The sequence below is a fragment of the Toxotes jaculatrix genome, chromosome 4 (assembly GCF_017976425.1).
Source record: "Toxotes jaculatrix isolate fToxJac2 chromosome 4, fToxJac2.pri, whole genome shotgun sequence".
Taxonomy (NCBI): domain Eukaryota; kingdom Metazoa; phylum Chordata; class Actinopteri; family Toxotidae; genus Toxotes; species Toxotes jaculatrix.
Genome location: NC_054397.1, coordinates 17645407 through 17670811, shown reverse-complemented (window position 1 = coordinate 17670811; position 25405 = coordinate 17645407). Strand labels below are relative to the sequence as shown.

Genomic DNA, 25405 nt, shown 5'->3' with positions numbered 1-25405 from the left:
TCATCAAAATGTTGCATGTTTTCTGCAGAGGAGACACTGGCACTAAACATGTTTGAATTCCCTGCACCTCATACAACTGTATATCTTAGGTAAAATGTTTTTATATCTAGGCATAGTGTATACATATATACATTATAAAAACAACTTATCATAGAAAACAAGACACATTCACCAAGTACTTTTGTATGTATGGTTAAATTGTTTTCAATGTATGTATCCTGTAGCTTTCCCTGTGTAAGATAATTTATAACCGTATGCTCCAACCTCATCCCTCTAATGGGTGTAAAGCCAATTGCCCCACTTCATGGATACAAGGGATAATAAATCCTAGACAACTATAGCTGCAAGTGCAGCACACACTAAAAATAAGATTTGCATGCTATACACATGCATGCAGTTTATTTTGTCACACTCTGTTTTATTTGTTTGTCTTCCTCATGGATAAAAATGTTTACTGCTATTGTCCCTGTTAAATAAAACCCATAGTTGAAATTATGATTTATCTTTTTTAAAACTATTTACAATTCTTGCTTCACATGACAAGATATGAATTGGTTTATCTTGCATGTTCACATCCATACACACACGCAAGCATGCATGCTTGGAATTACTATTAGTCATCTTATTTAGTTGACCTGAAAATAACAGACCAAGGCATATTTGACCTCCCATATCTTCTAATGTGAAATGACATTTCCAAGATATGTAAGTATGGCCATTGCCTTGGTCCAGAATATGAAAGATTTGAGTCACAAATCTTTTTATACCTGTTCAAACTGCAGCTATTACAATTTCAAAGAAAATAGTAGTGTAAAAAGAACACAAACTCCGATCTTGACTATTTTTTGCTACAAATAAGTGTCTTTCCCTCTTTCTTGAGACAGGTCCTGCATTTGAACTATGAACCACAGGTCAGCATGTTACTCCAGAAAAAGTGATGGTGATTGGAAAGCGGTTGGGATGCATGCATAAGCAATCAGACTTCAGTAAAGCACAAAGGACCGGCATTAATGAGAAAGGACTGTCATTAAACCTCAGCTATTCTCGACCACGGTGCAATCAGTGGCCATTCATTTAAAATGTCCATGTAAGGGCTCTATTTTCAGTCATTTAGCATCAAGCTACAACTTCCCACTCGACAGACCTTTTTGTGCCACTACGCTCAACCACAGGGCTGTTTTTAGTCATATTCCACGAGAAGCACACACTGAAGTCCTGATTGCACCTAAATGTGGGCTTCCACAAACAGGGAATCATTACTGAATGAGAAAGAAAGTAGCTATTTGAGCTGGTTGTTGCTTAAATAAAATAGCCACACTGATCACATTAACATTAATATAACACAAGAGTACATATGTGAACCTGAACATAAAAGTTGATGTTAAAGTTGTTGTATGTGTTTTCATTAAACACATACATTAGACATGATTTGCTGTAACATAGAGCTACCGTTCTGTAACTTAATAAAGACTGGTTAAGTACCACCTACCAACACCATGGAAACTATTCACACTTTTCCCATGTTGTCTCAGCACAGACACCATTAAGATCTAGAGCAAAAAGGGTCAAGACAGACTGGCACCTGATTAAACTGCAATTAAACTGATTCATATATCTAACTTACTAAGTTAATTTTTTTTTTAACTAAAAAAAAAAATGACCTTTGATTAACTCTAGCCCTTAACTTCTGTAGAACTGTCACCTGCCATCTGGTAGAAAAACTAGGTTGCAACTAATCTATGGACAGAAAGTTGTAGGTCAGCAGTTTTGATTTCTGATGTTTCAACAGGTTTGAACTTAGATTCAAAATGGAGTGAACTCAGTGATAGTAAAACTGAGTTCTTATATTTCACAAAGCTGAACACACTACACACAAATACATAATCACACACACCTATGCACACGCAATGCCGCCATATTCAATATTTCATGAATACTAATAGTTCTAGTCATTGTACCAGTCTCTAAAGGATTATAAATGGTGACCAATCTCAGTTGAGAAAAAAAGCTTTTATTTTTCACTGAGACATGTTTCTCATTAAATGTTCAAAGCCACTGGGACCTGCCTGCAAAGGCATACACAAAACACACTCTCTCCTGAATAAACATCAGCGTTTCCTTCAAAAACCTATTTGAATCTGTGACTAGAGTCCACTCCTGCCTAAACGTGGTAATAAATTTATCAGAAGCTTTGCAGTTGTTGTTGTTACTATTGCCATAAAAGGTGTGCAAAAACAAACGACTTTTTTTTACATTGAATTAAATTTACAGAAATGTCTTGTTTTAATGGTGTTACACTAGTTCACAGAACACCTGTAACATCCACAATGTAAAAACATTTTTCCAAAAGGTTGTAGCTGAAAATAACAAAATACTGTTTACACTGTCAACCATTAATGTGATACTGAACAATGCCACTAGGGGTCCTGAGGCCATGCTGCCATCAAGTAAGGCACATGCATAGCACTGCTAGAGTAAAGGGCACGTCATCACCAAAAGTAGGGCATTCCTCTTCTGTCTACTTTGTTAACATGCTCCTAACCTCCTGTCAACCTTAATTTAAACAGCTCACTGCAGGAAATACCACATTTTCCAAAAACAATTGGTCATGCAAAGGCATGAAAAAGAATAAATGTCGTAGAATACGATGTTGGAACACGGACCCCCAGGGCAAACTATCACCAATATGTGACTGGTCAGTAGAAAGCAAGGCAGGAAATTTTTAGATTATTACTTAAACAACAACAACAACAAAGCGATTATGAAACTCAAAGGCTGCTAAAATATAAGTAATACTGCACAGTATAACACAGCAATGCTATGTATGGTTCTGGATTTAATGACCATCTTTCTCTTTAACTGGTGTTTAAAAATTGCAAAACTGGAAATATCACAAATGCATATTTCTTTGGGTAGATGCAATAAAGATTAAGGTGATTTCTAGATCATTTCTAAAACACTTCAAATACACATAAATATTGTTCACTGAAACAGAGCTTTAAAATTGTATTTGAGCTGAATATGTTTGATGACTGAAGTCAAGCACACTGAATGTCACTGCAAAACAAATGACACCCTAATTTGAATTTGTGTACTTGTTTCTGTCGAGGGTTAGTCAACGTCACGGCACGCTTATTGACCCAGTTACTGTGGCTATAAGAGCATGACTGTGAGTGTGGTCCCTCTGTTGCCTCTGATGTGGACAGGCAACCAACACTGTGGGAATTAGTTGCCGTTGGTTGATTGGGGTTGATTGGAGGAGCCTGAGGAAAATAGCGGTCCTAGGATCCTGTAAAATGAATTTTAAAGAGCTACTTCCTCGTTAATATTATTAACACTGTGCCAATCTTGAATTTTATGTTTTATGAGAAGTAAAATCCTCTAAAAAACACCCAGTAAGGGCTGAGGAAATCACATTTATCACTCAGACTATATATAGTGTCTTTTGTGCAGCTGGGAAAAATATGTCAAACACATCTTAATTTATCATGTTTATATAATTAATAAGAGCAGCTAGAGTAATACTGCCTAATTAGTCAGCGTCAGTTGAGTAGTCACAATGGGTACGGCCCTAATTTTAAATGACTCTTCCCAGCTACACATAGTACCCATTGTTTTTTTTTTTTTTTTTTCTTTATTTGTTTTTCTGATACTCCAACTATATAAGTATAGCAATGATGTTAAATCACAGACCACATTTTCTCCACATTTGTTCGTATATCATTATGTTTAAGCTATGGTGGCCTCCAGTGGTGAGCTAACAGGCTAGAATGATTTCTCAGTGGTCTAATTTTGGAGATGCCTCACCCTCACCAACCCCCACCCCTTGAGGGCATGAATACCAAAAATGAGAAAATACACACAGTAGTTCAAGTCAAATCCCTGCTGTAGGCCAGACAACTTACAATGCATCATCTGGCGAACAGCAGAGAGAGGTGGTGGTGCAAGCTGTCAAGACACAGAATCAAGTGGAAATTTTTGTGTCATATTCTCACCTCCTTTCCACATTAAAATCACGGGAGTCGGGTAACAAAAATCAGCCACACTGGCTGCTTTAATGTTTTGCCACACATTTTCACATAAACAGCTGAACAAGCTGACCTAATGTAGGAGGTGTTTTCTTTTCTCACCCTCAAGACTCCAGAGCAGCTTGCAAAACACTGTACATCGCTCTTCTGTAATGTCAAATCATCTTAATTGGATGGGGCAGCTCTGGATATAGCCCAAGCCTTTCATGCTGTTCCAAAGGCAGTTCCCTTATGTCTCTTAGCAAATGGTTTTGGCTTTGAGCCGTCATCCCCTGTGTACTCCTTCAGTATCATGACAGGAGAGTTAAGGGTAGCTTGTCAGTCAGTTTGTTCTCTGCATTTAAAATCTTCTGATGATCATAAATAAGTTATAGTAAAGATTTACTCTGAAAGGCTCTACAAAGACTTTAAATTACATATTTTCACTGCAAAAAACCTTCAAAAAGACCCTTTGTAACAAAGATAACAGACAGGTCTATTTAATCTAATAAGCCCCAAATAAATTGCACAATAGTGATCTTTAAAAGGGTTGACACACCATTGACTCTAGAACAAAAAACAGTGACCTACAGCAATAGCGCTAACATCCATTTTCCCATGTTTGTTGTGAGAACAAATCTCCCATTTATAAGTGCTTGACTTGGCCCTGTCGCCAGGCAACACTATACAGAGAGGCCTCCGAATTAGTCTAGCATGAATGAACTGATGAGCGAGTCCCAAAACAAGGCTTCCTATCTGGTAGTGCATTTTACATGCTGGAGTGGGGGGATACAGAGGAAAACAGGAAAAAGAAGACACAGACACACATACAGACAGGTAATTAATTAAAGGAAATACCAACATAAAGTGTCTAAGTAAGGTTTTGATGATAGTGGTGAACGCATAAATCCAAAATCTCCCATAGGTGTCCAATTAGGTTGAGATCTGGTGACTTCAAAGGCCATAGCACATGATTCACATCATTTTCATACTTATTAAACCATCCAGTGACCCCTTGTGCCTTATGGATGTGGGCATTGTCATCCTGGCAGAGACCACACCCATCAGGATGGAAATGCTTCATCATAGGATAAAGGTTGATGACTCAGAACAACTTTGTATTCATTTGCAGTGACCGTTCTTTCTAAGAGAACAAGTGGGACCCCTCTGCACAGCGTAACAGAGCCACCAGATCCCGTCACTGTAGGGGTCAAGCACTCAGTCCTGTGCTGTTCTCTTGGTGTGCGCTGCACATGCACTCGCCCACTTATGGAGAATATTTTGAAGGAAGGCTCATCTGACCATATAACTGTTTTCCACATCTCTGTAGACCAGTGCCTGTGGTTTCTGGACCACTGAACTCTAAAATGTGCCTTCATCTTTGTAATGAGAGGTTTATGCGCTGCAACCCTACTATAATATCCCTCTCTATGTAACTGTCGACAGATTGTTCTCACTGACACAGACTGACCATGTCCTGCACTGACATTCTCAGTCACCTGAGGAACAGTTGCTCTGCTGCTTTTCTTTAGCACTAATGCACAAGTATCACAGTCATCAAATGTGCCCTGTCGACCACAAATTCAAACCCCATTTACTGACGTCTTTCCCATAGATCTAAATGCAGATTCTGTTCCTATTGAAGCACCAGCCGGTTGAACCATCTTTGTGGCTAAAGCTCCTGTAATCTGTGTCTCAACAATAAACCCTCTTTCAAAGTCACTTAGGTCTCTCATTTATTCAGGTTTTTCCTTTAATTTGTCACCCGTCTGTACATCATAGATGATAACAGAGCAAAGGATAAGCAGAACATGTTACATGCAGTAATGTAGGTATACAACACACATGCAGAATGAAGACAAGGATTCATTAGCAATACAGTAGATGCAATTGTATATACATATATACATTATTTTTATCATTAGTCTACATCCAGAAAAAAACTGTGCAACATTGCAACTTTAGCAATGACTATCAGAGTCTGTGTAAAGCCACAGTTACTTACTTTTTGAGGACATATCCCATCAGGCTGTTCCTCAGAGGGTGAGTGATCACTGAAACCAGTGAGGTGCAGCCAAAAGAGAAGGCTGATGCTACAGGGAATGCTTATTTACTGTGCTCAACAAATTTTGTTTTATGGTGCAGCATGCTTCATATACACACTAAGAATAGCAAATGAAGTCACCAAATGGTTAAGAAAGGAAAACAGAGCAGTTCCAATGCTCTTGCTGTGCAATGCTCCTAGATATTTAACCTCCTAATTAAACATGGCTCTTTCTGTCTTTTTAATGAATAAATATTCTCCTCACAGCATGAAATAAACCTAAAAAGAAACAAGAATTTAAACAGTTTTACTGAAAAAAAAAAAAACCCTAATCATTTTTATATCTTATCTCTATTCATCGTGAACTACAGCTATGTTTTCATGTTGGCAGGAGTGACAATTGGTAAACTGTGTGCAGTGGTGATGTTGCTGAGTTAACAAGACACAGGGGTGCAGGAGAAATGGAGGAAGACCATATGATTTCAGTGACAGGATACCTGGATGGGATGTATTGCCCTGTCTCTTAATCCTTGAGTCTTCTTGAGAAAATTGGCCTCTTATGACAGGCCTGTAAAGCTCCATGAAAATGTGTATACCAGAGATGAAGAGTATAACAAAAATAACTGACTGCCAGCCAGGGGTTAAATATATGGATTAGGATTAGAGTAAACCTTTCTGACCATATGTAAAGCCTTTAACGTTTCTTCAAATATAATATTTGGACAAATAGGTTTTTACATCAAAGGAGTCAATACAATAAATGTCGATATAATAAACTTCCCAAAATGTTACACAAGTGGCATTTCAACATTTTTGTGTCACAGTCTGAACCACCACACTTTTATGTCCAGATAACATGGAAAACTTATTATATCAATGTCTGTATCACTGCAACAAGTAGTCTCTCATCCGGAGAGGGTGTGAGTGTGAGCCAGAATCCAGCCTGTATTGGACAGAGGCGGGAAACCATTTCTCTTCTGCAATTGCAGAAAGATAATCCCCTGCAGCCCACACCATCCCTGTCTAGATTTGTGCGATCATATTTGTCTGGCTGGCACACTGAGGACTGGATGTCAGCCAAGCAGGTCTGTGGGCTTCCTATTGTTGCAACAGTTTCCAGGTTCATCCAAATTTTTTGTTAATGAGGAGTCAAATTGCAATTGAATATCAAGCTTCATTTACCTTCAGATAACTTTCTGTAATTACCACAGTGTTGCAGTCAGTGAAAAGAAAATGTGGTGTTACTTTCATTAATAAGATTACATGCAGCTTCCCAAATTGACAAATGATCATGAAAAGCATTAATTTACGACTCTGAATAATCCAGTAAATGTAGGTGACTACTGTTCCCTCCATGGTCTTGTTTGCTGGCTACACCTTCTGTGGTGTAATGAGAGCCAGCTGTTTGTTACTGCTGCCGTTTAATCCTTGGCTCCAGCTCAAATCTCTGTCCGCGGTGCTGAACCAGACACAATAATACAATACACAATAATAAACTTAGTCCGTTCAGCCTGTTGTTAAACAAGAATATAGTGGAGTCTAACCCATTTAAACCTCGTTTGCCCACTTTATTAGCAATGGAAAATCCAAAGTAAACCTAATCCGGGACTGACTTAAGTTCTCTTCATTTGACGGCTGTAGGTTTTGCATGACAAGTTAGGCCATTTAACTGCACAGAGCACAGATTTTCAACGGCGCTTTTTTTCTTCTTCTTCTCTCTTTCTGTTTTCTCTCATCCTAAAAGTGAGTTGCTGTGTCACGTCTCTTTCTCGATCCCCAAACAAGCAGCGAATTAGCAGCTACACAGGGGAATTTGCGAGCCTCTAAACTGTAGCGGACACATGCAGTGTTGAAAGTGGGCGACAGAAGGCAAACAACGACAAATATAGCAGATACAAATGTATAAAATTCAACTACAGCTTATATTTGTTTTGATAAAACGAACTGCAGAACATAATGTGCGTTTGTGTCAACAATAAAAAAAAAAACAACTGCACTCTTCATATAGAAATATGGTCAAATTGACTTTATGTAGGTTAGTAAAAGCTTCCATCCTGATTATGCCGCTAAAATAGGCTGTTTAACAATGTAAGTAGTGAAACAAGGCTGAGTCTTACTGGTATAAAGCAAAACAACCGAGGCGTGATGAGCGAGAAAAGCCAACAAACAAAGCAGTCCTTTCTCCTGCTCAAAATATCTGTCACATTTAACTTTTACACTTAATTAAATCATTTAGCCTTTTACCTTCACGAAGAAGACTCGTCGATGAAAGCACTTCTGTTCCTGCCTCTCGCTCTGTTCTTTCTCCTCTCTTTCTCCCCCGTTCAGTCGGTCCGTGGTGTCTCGGGTTTGGCGCGCGACGAGCCTGTGTGTCGGAGGGAACCCGCGGCTGCGTAGCTCGCGCACCACTACTATCCGAGCCAGTAGCCTACTAACCGCGCGTCGCGAGGCACGTGGTACCCAAGTTCGCCACCTCTCTTCAGGTGTGCGGCGGAGGATTGGAGGATTGGGGGGGGGTCAACGTTCATGTGATGCGGATGAGAACAATTTAAATGAGTTTATGCTTGAAAACAAGCACAGCCCCGCAGAGAGTCAGTCACTGAACTGTTTTACATGTTTGTGCAAAACAATATGTAAAAAACTTTTAAAAATTTATTACCTGCTCATATGTAAGGTGCCCTGAGGAGCATAGACAGCATAGTGTCTTTTACATACTTAAAGACTGCACTTGCTCACAAAAAACTCAGTAAGTCAGGTGCATTTTCCAAGTGTTATATATTAATAAATTAATAGCACTGTAATTACATGTTACATTATTGTTTATTCTTTTTTCCCTTTAATGGAAATAATGTAGCTTGACTCTGACATGAAAAGTGGCAGTGGATATCCCATATAATGCATGCAGACTCTGAATACATCTTGATTATGAACCAGGCAAAGCTTCCAGCTGTCAAAAAGCCACCATCACTTTTCCGTGCGAAATCGTATCCTTACATCACAACATGCAACCAGCCTTCAATTGCTATAGTAACTCAATTTTTTTTAAAATGGCTGTGTATCTGCTTCTAACAAAATAACAAGCAGCAGTAGGAAGACAGAACATAATGAGTGTTAACGCTGATTCTGATGAAAAGTCTTGTCATGTTTCATTCATGCTTTGTTTCTGCCCATTTGAACCAGCTTTCCCTGTAGTTTTGTTTGGATTTTGTATGTTGTGCCTTACAAAAACCTTCGACAGAATCATTCAGTGGCATTGGTTCTTTTCTTTTTTTTTTTTAATTGCCACCCCTCAGTAAAATACATCTTTACAACATCTGGTTCTTACTTCATGTGGAAACAGATGTACTGTGTCATCTGTGTATGTGTTTCCACATGAGGTCAGGAGCCTTCTGTAATTGCACAAAAACAGTGACTGGACAAATTAAGGATGTAGCCCGTAGCTAAAGTTGTGTTAAATGTGATAGTTTCAGGATAGTATTTGGTCACATGTTCAGGAAAGTGCAGATTCGTCTGAGTTGCTGTCAGACTGACTTCGGTGCAAACTGTCTCTGGGCATATGGACATTAATTTACTCATTTAGGAGCATCTGGTGAATCCCATGCATGTGTATGACTTACCACCACCTTCTGTTCCCTGCTGATCATAGGCAGGGGTGAACGTAGAGGCTCTCATGAGCTTGGCTCCGACCTGGCCTTTCACATAACCTCTCGCTAACCTCACAGGAAGAGAGTCAGAGCCTCTCTCATCCCACTTTGCACCACTTCTTCTTTCAGAAGCTTATTTCTCACACATTACATCATTGTATGCTGTTGAAGCAAACTTAATCTCTCCTGTGCTGTTTTCTCCTCGACTTTGACAATCAAAGATCAAAGCCTGCAGCAGATTTCTGGCTTTTTCAGGCAGAACACTAACAGCAAACATGAACTTACCTGGCAACCTTCAGGAATTCTGGAAATTAAGTGTCCTTGCTGACCAGAAAAGGATGAATCAAGGATTTATTTAAAGGATTTTATTCTGTTTTTTTTTTTTTGACAGTTCTGACTACATGGAAACTCAGAAAAAGGGTACTATCATCTTTTCTTCTACTCTATTTGTTTTGTTCTTTCTTTACATAATGCAAACATAAATCATTCAGTTAGCCTCTACAATACACCCTGGCCTGGTCATTATTCACAAAGATGCATATGTGTATCAGACTGTAACAATAAGGCATCTGTTTTACTTAAGGCCAGAGCAGCTTTCATAACAAAAGAATATGGCTGCTTATAACTTAGCTCTGGCAGTTTCATAAAAGATGAAGTAAGGCTGAAGATGTGTGTGCACTTGTCTGTTTGTGTAATTGAGGGAGAATGAGAGAAACCAGTGGACTGAAACGTATAGGTGTTAAACAAAAACTCACACACCAGCTGGGTCCACAGCCAACATACCGCAGGGCTTTTTCTGTATGCTGTATGCATTGTCTGAAAACGTTAATAAATGAACACAAGTTAAATAATGTACAATATGTGTCTAATTTACAACAACATTACAAGTTTTACAACTTTTTAATCTAATTAACAAACTGTGATTCAGTTGTATTCATTAAATGCAATTGGCATGACACATAATTTCAAAGGCAAGAACTTATGATCAGCTCATGTGACATTCAAGAAGAGTAGAGCAAGGATTGAAAACTCTAATACCTTCAGCTAACTCCCCTCTTCCTTTCACTTTAAGCAACCATTTAGGATTTTGGCCGCCCTCCAGCTGGGATAGTAGCAATAGTAATTATGGGCCCTCATTTAAGAGAACATCAGTAAGATAGATGAAAGCCATCAACTGAGCTGTGAAGAGTCTGGGGATATGTATAGTGGCTGGAGTTCTGTGACTAACAAGGTAAAGGAAAGTCCAAAAAACAAGAAGAGGTCAAGGTCGGAAGAAATTAAAACTTCTCAAACAGGGATCGGTAGTAAGAACTGCAAACTGTTTTTACCTGTCTTTGTTTCTTTGTGGGATTAAGTGAACTCCTCACTGTGAATGCTAAGAGACTATACGTTTTCCTGTCTTTTTTTCTCTTTTTTTCAGCATTTTACTTTATCTCTTCCTAAAAATGGCTATTTACAGTATTTGTCAAAGTCTAAATTCTGTCTAGATGGAAGAGAAGCATTATGCAATTTTGGAGCCCTATCATGTACATCTCATATCGTACTTTATAAAAGAAGGAACAGGGTGTTACTGTACGTGAACACATTACAATCATTAGCTGTAAGCATTGGAACTGACATGGCTGCAGCTTGATTTTTAGTGAAAATAAAAACAATCTGTTTGCTTTAGTTAAACCACTTTTTCACCCATATGCAGTGACAGGTATTTGGTGAAGTGGCAACTGTACCAAGCTCCCCAAAAGGTCAGTTTAACATTTGAATGGGCTAATGGGCTCCACATAAATCCTTGCTGAAAAGCAAAGCCCCACGTGTGCCCACATCCTAATTTAAGTGAAATCCTAGACCGGATCCTGCAATGTCAATCAGCTCTTAGACAACCAGGTTGTGACGCTCCTCAGTCCAAGTCTACCCTGATATCTTCTGACAGCAGTGAGTGCTACACTATTGTCTTCCATCACTAACACCCTTCTGCCTTCACCAGTGCTCAAGCTCAGTCATCCAACTAATGAAGGAGCCTGGAACATACACACAATCAGCCATCCACCCCCACACTAACTCACACATTTGCATATGCATATGGCCATGGAAGAACACACTCTCACATGCTCCATTATACATACATACTGTTTATGATCACATTGATGCACACAAACACCCACATGTAAAAACCGAACTGGATGGACAAGCATGGATAAGAAGAAGCAATAAACACATACATATGAACACACAGGATGAATGCAGTGGTACTGGAATTATTGGGAAGTCAGGCTCAGCTTGGCTCTCACTAAGGTCTTAACTATTCATTTAATACTGCAGCAATATTTTCATTAATGCAATGATTGATTGAACTGCAAGAGATAAAAATAAACTCAATCAAACTCCCAACCACATTTCTAACAAGGGAGAGGAGCTGTCGTTCTATGCTGCTGAGTATTTTAAGGTCATGATGCACATGATTAGACTTTCTCCAGCAATTTGGATACCATTGCAAACATCTGAAAGAGAAACCCTGACAGTGATATGACACTGTTGCTTCAGATGATACCAGTGACTCACCTCTCAAAATACACTCACAAGCAACTTCCCCATATGAGAAGAACCCAAAATCTGGATCATAGGACAGCCACTGAATATATTTTTAATAAATTTAAATGCTCTGATCATGTTTAAGTGGCAAAAAAAGAAAAAAAACTCACCTGAATAAGAATGGACCTCTTTTCCTTTTTTTATTAGCATTATCATACATTAGGTACAAATAACACAATCAATTACAAGGTAAGTAGCTCAGACTCGTTTGAAAGGTTTCAGGCTGACAAGGGAAGAAAACAAACATACACCATTTGCAAAATACAATATATTCTTTCTTTTACAGTCTATGTAGATATCTACTTAAAGTTATTTATGTACAACAACAGGGATGCTGAGTTTATAAATTAACAAAGAGAGGAGAGATAGCGATGGTGTTAATGTATGGGTTAAGAGATAAGGCATTCCTGCACATCACTGATCCTTGTGCTCTGTACGGCCAAAGAGATGGCAGTTCACTTCAACTCCTCAATCACATTTCACAGCGAACAGGACACAGGGAAGAGTAACAACTTACTACAAACTTCATTATTTTCTGGCCATCCTAATTACTTAAAGGACCAGTGTGTGGGATTCAAGGGGATCTACTGACAGAAACTGACTATTCATAATAATGATAATTCTATCATTATATATACCTTAATAATAACAATTTTCTTTTGTGTACAATAACCTGAAAATTCACTGAGAATGAGACCTTTATATTAACATGGGGAGTGGGTCCTGTTCCATGGAGCCCATCATGTTCCTACAGTAGCCCAGAGTGGACAAACCACACACTGGCTCAGGAGAGGGCCTTTCGTGCTTTTACTTTACCTGAAAGCAAGTTCTCCCACACGCTTGGAAGAGGGAAAGGGGAGGTTGCTAGATGCCACTAAATCCTACACACTTGTCCTAAAGAAAGACAATGTATCTTTTGCTGAGCAGCAGCAACGGCGACCTCTGCAGCCACAAGTGGTAAAATATGGGAAGCTGGCAAATTAAATTTTGTTGGGCTCTGAATCTGAGCAGTTCATGGTACCAGGAGCAGCGTATCCCTAGATGCTAACAGCTCGTTTACAGAAAACATAGCCTATCAATCGCTCAGACAAACAAACACAAAACCATCATCTCAATATAAACCAGCTATCACACTGTCCACTACAGTAATGTCAAGCCAGCACTTGGTTAATGTGATTGACCAGAAACATCTGCAGCCAAATCAGTTTTATGTTAAAATGTCACCTATGCCATGACATCCATACTGAGAATACAAGAGCTAGCTTCTTCTTATAGCTAGAGACCCATAGTTGGTGGAGTGTGACATAGTGCCGTAAAGCGTGACATACTTCTCATGGGAGATCGTACCTGCTCAACCCCAGTTACACCGTTGAAGAACGGGCGTTCAGGGAGCAGAGTGAAAGAGGCGTCGTTCTCCGAGTTGAAGTCAGTGTATCATCAAAATAATTTTGAAGCTTTAATTTTAAGATAAAATTGTTGCATAATGGTGCTTTAACTGATAAACAAAAGGGTCTCCAAATAGAATGTAAACAAAGTAAAACACCAAATATATTTGGCTAATTCCTTTCCCATGCTATTTTAGGGGCAATCAGCAGAAAGGAGGAAAGAGTGGAATTGATGCCAACTGTGTGGAGTGAACTGCATAAAAAAAGTCAACTGCTTTCATGACCTGATGGGATTTAAAGGGTGAAAGGAGGAGGACACTGTCGATAAGATGATGATGGACTGACTTAGCCCAGGCACTGAGGAAGAAGGAACAGGTTGAATGAAAGAGGGTCTACAGGAGACAACAAAGGAGGGCTGGTTCAATATGATGAAGCACAGGGATTGTCCTTCAAACAAGCCATCATCATTTATCCTTTCATTCGTTTCACTGAACCCCATACATCACGTGTTCATTGTTCCTCACTACATCATTTGGTCATTAATAGGCACAGGGAGGTAAAGGTAAAGCAAGCAGACAAGGATGAGTCAAGTTGTAGTTTTTCAGACTGTGAAGATTATTAGTATCAGTTGATAAAATGTGTTTAAAATTTCACTTTACAGACCAGATGACAGACAATTTATGCGGACAAAGTGTGTAGACCTTTTTGTTTTGTGTTTTTTGTTTTTTTTTTTTAGATTTTTTTATTTACATTCAAGAGAATTGTGAGTGGTGATGAAACACTAACATAAAACAAAGTAAAAATTGAGTAAATTAACAAGGCTAGCTTGACAATGGATCAAAAAAACATTAAGTGGTGTAATGGTATGGAATCAAAATGGGAGTGGAGACTTTACAGGAGAACAAGGAGGATGAGGATTAAGAGGAAGATGTAAAGTCTGTCCGTTGAAGTTGGGAAAGGCACACAAGGGGAGTGTATTAATCTTTTTTTTCATGCCCACACTGACTGACTGTGATATGACTGACTTGATATTTTAAAAAGATTTCTAAGAAGAAAGAAGACTGGGAAGCAAGTCATCAAATATTCTATTAAAGGGATGGATCTACGCTAAATCCGCACATACAGAGGCGCAAATCAGACTCAGACGAGGGCAAGACTGAGGCTGAGTAAACTGAGTATGTACAAGGAATATTTTCTTTCACTTCTGAGAAATTCACTGTGGATGTTAAATCCAATGCCCCACAAGTTGAAATGTTTTTCAGACACAATTCTGCCCAAGGCTGGACAGACAGGAAAATACAGTGCCGTGCATGGTGAGCCAACTATCAAACTGACTGTCATTGTAAAGTGTACTGACACAATGCACACCGGTATAATCATGGCAGCATGCTAGAATATAGTATGTGGCTAGAGAGTACAGCAGGTGTGGCTTTAGGCAGGTCTCAGCCTCTACAGGGAGAAACTGCCACAGAGAGTCATCCATATGACTACCGCTAGTGCAACGCTGCTATTATCAGGTTCTGGCGTTTTCCAGGTTTGGCACATGCAAGAGGTTATACACGATAGGAAACAGAGTAGGAGAGCACGAATCTTAGAAAAACATGGAGAAAATATTACAAATGTTTCAATAGTTCCTATCTATATCAGTCAGATATGAGTCTTCTAATGTGATATATCCTTCAAAACATTCCTCAATTTCTTGAGCGGAAGCTAGAGAAATAAAACTGACAACATTGACAGAAACTGACAGTCAAAAACAAAAACAACAAAAAAAATTACAAACTGACAACAACACAACATTAAGAATATAACATAAAACCCATTCATTAGACACTGGAGAGCATGTGGTCCCATTGGCCTAACAACAAGTAGTGCTTCTGAGTCACAACTCACCACAGATGCAGTGTTCCACATTGCCCTAAATAGGTAAAGGCAAAAGGAACCAGGGGCCATAATGTGTATGTGTGTGTGTGTGTGTGTGTGTGTGTATATATATATGTATGTGTATGTGTATATGTATATGTATATACATATACATATACACGTGTGTGCGTGTGTGTACAAAGCTCCAACAGAAAAGAGCATTGCTCTAGAGCCAGTGACTAGGTTTCAGGGAAAAAAAATAAGTATCAGTATCTATTTAAATTCATATTCGGTATCTATTCTACTTTCTTCAGCCTCTGCAATCTGGAACTTTTTTTGTTTGCTTTTTTGGCAAAATCACTCACTCTTGCTTTCACACATAGCTTACCAACCTGCCGGAGGATTACGACTTTCAGTGTCTTATTATTGTTGCACAGCTGTGTCATTGAACCTCAGTGACAATCTGAAAGAGCCTTGCTGGTCTAAGGCTCAGCACCCCTATGGTAACTGACTATGATGTCTAATGGCCCACTTTAAATTCGGTCAATTTAGAACTGTGCTTACGGTGATACTCCACTCTAAATCTCTCTTTTGAGAGTTTCACACTCATTTTCTGTGGACTTGACCAGACCTACAAACAAGGTGGTTTGTGCAGAGTTGTGTGAGAAAACCGAGATGGAAACAGTATATTCTACACAGTATATTCTACATTTTATTTCAGTTGCTGAAATAAAATGATCATACAAATACACGGCGAATTAGTGGATTGTGACATAGGAGGAGATCAGAATATTTTTTTGTGGACACTGACACTGTTTTCCCAACAGTGAAAAGCTGTCACCATTGTAATCAACATGAAATTAAGCTAACCAGGGCTATTATTCTTCATAAAGAACAAAACAATTACAAAGGGTGACTCCTCCCTGTAAAGTTAGATTTTGAGTGGAGCATCATTTTAAGGTTGTAACTCTTTGGGTGTTACATACTTTGTAACATGCAGCATTTAGCGGATCACGTGCATGAATGATGCCTATCAACAGCATGCAGATACAGAAGGACATTCAACAGCCAGACACTCATCCAATCAACACACAATTTGCAGTAAAAATCATTGAACATGACTGAAGGAAAACCAAAAGGGGAAAAAAAAGAGATAAATCTGATAAATCTGCTCACGCAGGTGGAACAGATATTTTTTTACAACTTGCTAAATCTGGACTCTATTTAAGACATCCAGTTGTCATAAAGTTGATCTGTACTGGGTTATGTTCCTAGCTGTTTAATTTTTTTTTTTTTTTTTTTTACACATACAAATATTGGTTTATCTAATTAATGTAATAAAAGCACATTCAGGTGTTGGTATAAAAACTGTAACTTGCTATACTCTTTTTAAATAACTCATGATTATTTACAAAGGAGTTATTACACTGATATTAGATACATTAAAATATTTATCTGATCTAATGGAAAAATATGTATGAGTTCACAGAAAAAAGAGCAGTGATTAAATACTAATCTAGTTTAAAGACATTAAAGAAACAAAAATGAATGCAAAAAAAAAAAAACGGTTCATATTCAACTAAAAATGATTATGTTGACATAGTCCTAACGACAGAAGAGTTTGTTCTATGGACAACAAAACAATGTCAGAAGAATTTTTGATTTGCAGCTTCTGCATCCAAGAAACCTGTCAAATGTGTTTTATCTATGCTTGACGGCATGATACTGTATGCAATAAAACAATGCATGATTAATACACAATGACATCAGTTAATGTTATATTCTAAAAAAAAATAACAGTTTATTAAAATGTCTTGTACTTGTTTCTGTTAAGACATTTATGACCAATGGAGGCTTTGTAGCTATGAGCATAGTGGGACAGGGATAATTAACTGTAAACTCTAGGGTTTGATTCTTCAAGGTGGGTATAATATATTCTGCCACTGCCCACATACTAATCTGATTACTAGTGATCATGTGTCCACATAGTGTACACAGAATTACTGACAGGGTAAGTATACAATCTGCAGCTGAATGAGGGCTAGGAAATAGGTTAGCGAAACATTGTTTTCAAAACCAGGTAAAATAGGGTGACAACAGTTAAGCTAAGTAAAGTTTTGGTAAATTGAAAACAAACCCGACACTTTCATACCTATATGTCTCACATATTTGCATTTTTACAGGCTGCATATTATTTAAATACATAGCTGTTCATTATTTAGGTAATTTCCTACGCACACTTGAAGTTGAGTCTGGCTAGAATCAGTTTGTACTAAAATAGATTTTTTTTTTTTTACCATCACCATAAAATCAAAGGGAAAGAAAACTGTAAACATGATACAGGAAACATCGAATCACAAGGTGCTGTTTCAACTCCTGCACCACCTGTCCTTCATATTTGGCTATTGCGTCTACCCTGCAATCTGTGGGTGTTTTTCTGGTCATCACATACAGCAATTTATGGGTTGTGATGATTATCCAGACAGAAAGAAACTGTGACGAGAAGAAGATAAGTAGAAAATAATGTTTCTCCATTAATATTTGTAAGCATGAAGTTTTGCAAAGGCATTCCTTCCAGATTAATCCATGCCCTAAACACTATCTCAGCTGAATGCTCCTTTAATATTCCCTTGGTTATACAGGCAGAGATTAATTTATTCTCTTAAATGAATCATATACTGGCATAGATAAATAAAGCCTGACACCCCTCTGTCTAAGTGCATCCAGTTATGGTACACCTTCAATATAACTTGCAGGGTTAAGGAAGGACATCCTTGTCTACAGTACATGTTCATCATTAAACTAAAGGAAATCATGTCTTGTGGTGGCCAGAAACAATCTAATCTATAATCTATACTGGCAAAGATATTGTACAAAACAAATACGCACGCCCTAAATTTCTGCTTATGATAAAATTAATACATAATGTGGGCCTTGATCAAGTTGTGGTCAGATGTTAGATTGCCGGTTGGTATAAGGGGGTGGCAGTGAGCAGGGAGGTTCTTCAGGGAGATTTTCCCCATCCTTCTCATACGCTGTTGCTGAGCGACGGGTGTACAAACTGTGGGTTGATGAAGGAGAACCCTGCAAACTCGGCCTGGTCAATGTTGGCAATAACCAGCTCATCTGGTGGTGTGAGCTGGGGCTGAGTGCGCGTGAAGAACTTGTCAAAGTTCTCTGCTCCTTTGCCACACTGTAGAAAAGAGAGACAGAAGAAGGAAAAGTTTAGGCGAGAGGTGTGTAAAATGGTATGAAAAGTGCAAGCAGACCGACTAGACAGAACAGACGAGAAAAAATCTGTAGCGCTGGCAGGAGTATGCACACTGCAATTCTGTGAAGGCCAGCACACAGCATTTCTGAGAAGACAAGAGCCGCCATCGCATTAAGCAGAATTGGCTTTTAACTTCTTGGAAATTTCCACAAATGAGCCCAAAGCACAGGACGCATATCATCAATAGTCATCTTCAAACATCATCAGTCACTACCATTGTCATCACCATTCATTTTACTAAATAAAATCACACTGGGCTGGGAAATTAGACAATGTGCATGGACAGTACAACAAGCAGAATTTGCGTGCCCCCCCCAAACTTCAACCTGTCCCCTGGCCTAAATAAAAATGGAAAACATTTCACACCTGATCCCCCACTTTTCCCACTGCTTTATGCAGGAGGAAGTTAACATCAGATTACATGCTCTACATCTCATTCACCTGAATCACAATGCACCCTTCTGAATACCAAATCAACATTGTCACAGCTGTGGAACAGCAAAGCGGTTTCCTGTAAACAAGGCCCAGGTTTGATTCTGTGAGAGGAAATGTAGCCAGGACCTCTGCAATAAGGCGCGCTGTGTTTGCACTGATCTCACGGCCTGATGTGATGCAGCTCCTTTATTTTCACTCAGATATTGGCGATAGGTACATACTTTTGCGCATTTGACCCCCAACGGTCAAAGCTAATTATGTTACAGAAGAATTAAATGATTCCTGTGAGTAAAAATAGCAACAGTATCAAGGTGCAACAAGGTCACAAAAGGGTTAATTAGCGTGTTCATAAGAGGGAGGCAAGCAGGCAGGATTTAACAGGAGACATCAAAAGTGTTTTCGTGTTTCTGTGATGAGCGGATAATCAAATTAAATCAAAGACATGGAAACGGATCATGTCACATGGTGGATGAATTAGCACTTCAGAGAATTTTAATGTCAGGTGAGACTACTGAGATTTGCAGTTGCACCACCTATTTCCTCCAACCACGGCAAAAGTCAGTAGTGCAAGGCTCAGTCATCTCACGTGCTATTTTAACTGCTTTATCAAGAGAAGCACATGTTAACAGATCCTGTTGAAAAGATACACTAATGTATGTTTTTGTCTAGGCAATGGGTGTAGGACTAGAAGACATAGAAACCAGCTTTTTTTTTTTTTTTATCCCTTTCCAAGCTAATCTAATTTATGGTGCTGTGCAGGCAGTATCTCCTTAGGATTAGCCTTTGTGGATGATCTCTAACACAAAATTGTCAAACAAAAGTACCTTGATACCATTTCCATTCTTTTAAAGGAGCAAAAACAAAATGATTCCATTTGTCTTGACCTACCCTCGATCACACCCAGCGATAATGTATCATCAAACCCAACCCTGTTTAAAACTGCACCAGCACTGTACTTTTAACTTGTGGCCACATGTTCACCAGAAAATGTGTCAGTCTGGCATCCTGCGCTCTTTCATGTGAACCAAACGCATCAATACTTAATGTTCTGACAGTCACTACACGCAACACTTTTTAGACCCAGCACACAGGTGTCTCGATAAAAAGGCTTTGATTTGTCATCTAGATGTCATGTGTCAGATTAGTGACTGAAGGTCTGCAAGTGGCTAACCCACAAAGAGCATTATAGAGGTGTCCTTCAGGTGGAGATGAAACATTTTTTTGTTTGTTCCCTTTGTCTGATTTGGTTCTTTGTTTGATGTGTCTCTGTTGTTGGTTGCAGTATTCCTTTTTTATTTAATAAAATCAAATTGTAGAATTGTCTTTGCAGAACTTTTAAGTTATTCCAATAGAGAAACAGCAATAAAAACTGAAAACGAACAGGAGAAAGAGCAAGTGAGAAAGAGATAAAGCGGCATACATCAGCCTTCTCTATCCTCATCAGCTAGTCCACCTACACAGTGGGCTCACCTACATGATTGCATGCAATCACAAACACACAATCATACACCCAAATACACACATGCATCATTTGATAAGCATTTATGTTCCCTAGGGAGATACTGTTCTGCAGCTGGTTGTGAGGATAACTGACTCTATGAAGGCAAATGCCAGGGGCCTCTGACTTGAATAGAGAGAAAGGAAGATGGTAACCATCACACTTCTGGCATTGTTGTCATAGAAATAAACATTGGTGCATTAAACTCAAATGGTTGTTGTGACTGCAATGGTTGCTCCAAACATAACATTCAATACACACACAGTACGTAATACTAAAAAAGTGATATTGCCTAATTCCAACTGATACTGGAAGGTTAATTAGATTCCAGTTTTGACAATGTCAGATTTGGTGAATCTGGATGCCCTTATTTAGTGCAAAACAAATCCTGTCAGATTAATTTATATTATTTCATTTCTAACTTTGTCCTCTTTTGCTTTTTTCAAAAGCACCACTGTCATAAGCAAAGCCCTTTAGCATCTTCCGACTTCTGCTTCATCCACACTACAAATACAAGAAAAGGAGAGGCAACATGTTTGGGGAGGAGGCATGAGAGGCAGGGAGGTTTTACATAGAGAACAAACTGCCTGGTCAGTCATTACACATTCTCTCTTCTTTATTTTCAATTTTCCTTCCAATCAGTTTTAATTGTTGTTATTTGCCCACAGCCAACTGTGACCTGGCTTTAATACTCTTGACTAACTAATGACTAACTGGCCTTATCCACTGCTGTCCTACATTACATTCACAGACATCATTGTCTTTGTGTGTGTGTGTTTGTGTTTACGTAAGTGTCAGTGTGTGTACCAGCAAGCGCTTGTGTGTCAATCCGTGTGTGTGTGTTCAGGCACGTCTATCTGTGTCACACAGTGGTAAAAAGGTACTGACATTTCTTTTTTTTTACTTTCATCTTTTTTTTATTGGTGAGGTCAGACAGAACATGTCAGGTGATTTAACAGAAGTGAACACAACAGAACATAAAAATGTTGAGACACAGATGTTTCTAAGGTGTGCGTGTGTAATTTTTTTTTTTCTTTTAATGTCTTCCCGTGAGTGTTGTCCTTGACAGGTGACGTTTGCTCCAAGCCACTACCACCCTGTCAGAGTGGATAGAAGGCAAGACACACACTTCAAGACAGGGAGCAAATGTGGCGTGCTGTCTCTGAATGTACTCTCTCTCTTTCCCACACAACAGATACCTGATGGGTAATTGCAAGGACACTTCAACAACTATGTCTCTCTGCCTGCTTGTCTTCCTGTATCCATCACTGACCATGTGTCGCAACAAAGTGAAGCAACACACATTTTCACTCTGACCTCCACCGACAATTGCCAGCACCAAAATGTCTGCTTCTAGATCGAAAAACAGTTACTCCTAGTGACACCTGGTCTCTGCTCTCAAGAGAAACTCATACCAGTGTGTATGCAAATACATACGAAGCAGCTCCAGCTGCTGCTGTGTTGAGTTTTTGGAAATATTTGACAAACATGCTTCATTTTGTTCTGGTCCATGGCAGTGGTTAGCATGTTGTGTTCATAAAGTTTGATTAGTCTAGAAACTGTTTTACAGATGCTTCTCTCCTCAGAAAAAATGAAGCTCAAAAGATTAACTCAACAAGAACAAAAGTGTGAAAATGAGGTTATGAACTGGGGTCTCATAAAAGTCTGCTTCACTGCCTTTGTAATGTTTTTTAAGGACATAAACTTGCCCTTTTGGAAAAGCACAGAGCTGGTCTTACGTCTCCTATTTCTCATTGTGTGATTAAGCCAGCCCTTATGGGGTGAGACCAAAGCTATTATGCTGTTGATACATCCTCCCATACACGGTGACATAGTGTCCTACATGGGTTTTTGACCTACTTTCTCTCATCTTTAATCTCTCTCCCTCTCTCTTTCTGCACACATACAGACGTGCACGCCTCTGCACTCAAGCATATTAAAAGAACACTCAGCTACTTAGGATGATAAATGAGTGCCTGCCTCCATTATGAGTTGTGCCAAGATGCTCTCTCTCTCTCTCTCTCTACCTCCCTCTCCCTGAAGCTGCTGGCATGGAAAGCTCTCCATTCCTGTCATCGTCATCCTAAACATAACGATTTGTTTCGTTGAACTGTTAGCTTGTTAGCAGTGAACAACTTACAGAAGGGCATCCATCATTTAAACTTAGCTTATATTTCATGAACATTTAACAGAAAAAAAAAAGGTTTTTCATGCACTGAATTTGAGGTTTTTTTTTTTCCCAGAAATGTGTTTCTGGTCTATGAAATGCTGCCCTGTAGGGAAATTCATCTACTATTTTGTTTTCACTGCCTTATTTCATGAACGTGTTAAGCGACTAAATCACAAAGCACAGTTGAACCCATTGGTTATTGGTGCAGAAAGCTAAAGATAAAATCAGGACCTTACATGGCCATCTTTTTTTTGGCTATCCTCCAAAGAATTGTATTTTGGACCAGTTTTACAAATGTTATAATAATCAGCTGCAGTGTCTAAACCCAAGCTAAAGTTCATACAGAGCCATATTTCCAAACCGATACATTTCTTTAAATTTTGACTTTATGAAGCAAAAAGCCTACAGTTTTAAACAGCACAGATTACAGATAACACATAACACATCTGTTTTGAAATGAACGACAGATAACTCTTCTGACCCCAAATTAGAAAATAAATTAATAAATAGACCAAATAAACACACAAACTGAAAATTCTCCCCTTTATGTCCCATATACTAAAAAAAGGAAAGGCAGACATGTTCAGTCAAGCTGCAACAGACTGTGCCTCTTATTTTCTTACAGCTACAATGAGTCACAGCTCATCCATATTGCCATCATTTTCTGTGTGTGTGTGTGTGTGTATCCCGTCAGGCATGCACATCCCTTCCTTGGACACTTTTCCAAGACTTCTGTGTAGTGACTAAGTCCTCCCACTCTTTCTTGCCCTGCCTCCCTTCCTTCATTCACTATCAATCAGCAGCTTCCTAGTTGACCTACTTTTTCCATCCTGCTCCGCTCCCTTCAGCCATAAAGACGGCCATCCACAAGTGGGTGTAGAACGTGTGGGCATCAAGCTCGTTGTGCTAGCAAGAAATTAGCCTGATTTCATACCAACACTGCTCGCTGGATGCGGCTGGCATTTAATTATGCGCTTGTTGTGTTACCTGCAGTAGATGGCTGGACAGTGACAGCATCCAACAGTATAAATATGGATCTAACTGAGCCTGCTCTGACACCCATTCTACCACACAGACTGTGTCCTCCGCGCTGTCTGAAGCCCCGGCCCAATAGATACAGATGGTTTGACTCTCTCAGCTGGGTGCAGCCGGTGTATTGATTGCAATTCCACAGCTGTCACAGGCAGATGAAGTGAGATTGAGCGGGGATAGATGCACAAGGAGAAAGGAAAGAGGAGGAGGGTGGATTAGAGAGGCACGGAGAGACCTGGTGAGGGGTGAGAGGGAGGTGTATAATGATAGCCATTTTGTGGTAATGGACTCAGAAAAAGCACTGTATTACATGGACTAGTGAGATGGACATGATGGATCATTAAAGAGTAAGGTTATGGTGGTTACAGGGAGCATTCAGCAATGTTTATACTTTGCTTTTATTAGTTCTCTTTCCATCTCTCTCATCTTTCACCATTATCTGCATCTGCAGCCAGACCCATGCAAGCATGCACTGTGCAAAAGACATGCACATTTGCATGCATCTGCCTCCCTGCGACTTTAGAGTGGACAAATACACAAGTACAGAAGCTTTACTTTCTCCTTCTGATATCAGTTAACCCCCTACACAATGACAAACTTGCATTCTTGTGCAGCAAATGACACAAAGATGTGAAGTACATGCAAGGAAATCTTCTTCCCCTGCTTTCTTCAATCTCTGTTAACCTTCACTTTCCTCAACCTTCCCACGCACGCACGCACACGCACACACACACACACACACACACACATTTACTCACACATACACTCGCAAAGCACACATAGCATTTCCAGCACACCCAGCACATCCACTCAGCGGGAGACTACATTGACAAAGAGGCCAGGATTCACCTTGTTAAAGGAACTGGAGCCCTTGAGGGTGAAACAGAAGAGAACTACAATATTTAAAATGAATATGTCAGGGACACACACACAAACAAACACACATATGACACTGAGTGACCTACTTAATCTCTGTTGCCTCATCTTTTTGTTTTCTTTTGTTTTTAAGAAACAGCCTACATGAACTCTGTATGAGTCTCTGTGTGTGCACGTGTAAGAGAGAGTGTACTGCATGTGTGTGTATACATATGTATGATATATGTAGATTGATAGAATGATAGAAAGACAGGGAGAAAATGTGTGTGTGCTCTAGATGATCATGGGTAAACTCAAGGGATTTCAACACTACACCTTACTGAGCAGCAAATATGAGCTATATGAGATATGCATACATAATAAATGGGTGTTACATTAATAATACATTAAGATGAGAGGCTTTGAAATTACTTATGGCCCATATAATACATGTCATATGTACCCTATGTACCCTATGTATATAGCTGTGCTTTGACTATACAAAAAGAGTGTTGAGGCTGTATTATATATCCCATCTTGGATTGCTTGATATCAGAGTGACTTCACTTCTGTTTATTAAGCAAAGCACTCAATATATTAATATTCCTAAAATCC

The 25405-nt window shown here is 39.1% G+C and overlaps 1 protein-coding gene across 3 annotated transcripts in view; it reads right to left on the bottom strand.

Moving 5' to 3' along the window:
• Nucleotides 1–14347: 14347 nt before the first annotated feature.
• Nucleotides 14348–25405, bottom strand: part of prkcaa (protein kinase C, alpha, a) — a 141414-nt gene continuing 130356 nt past the window's right edge. For 2 of the 3 annotated variants that reach the window (XM_041036881.1, XM_041036880.1), the window contains one exon: nt 14348–18722. In XM_041036881.1, coding sequence (XP_040892815.1) covers nt 18558–18722 — 165 coding nt within the window. In that variant the 3' untranslated portion in view covers nt 14348–18557. Of the gene's footprint in view, nt 18723–24784; nt 24806–25405 lie in introns of all 3 variants that reach the window. The other variant, XM_041036878.1, reaches the window with a different exon arrangement.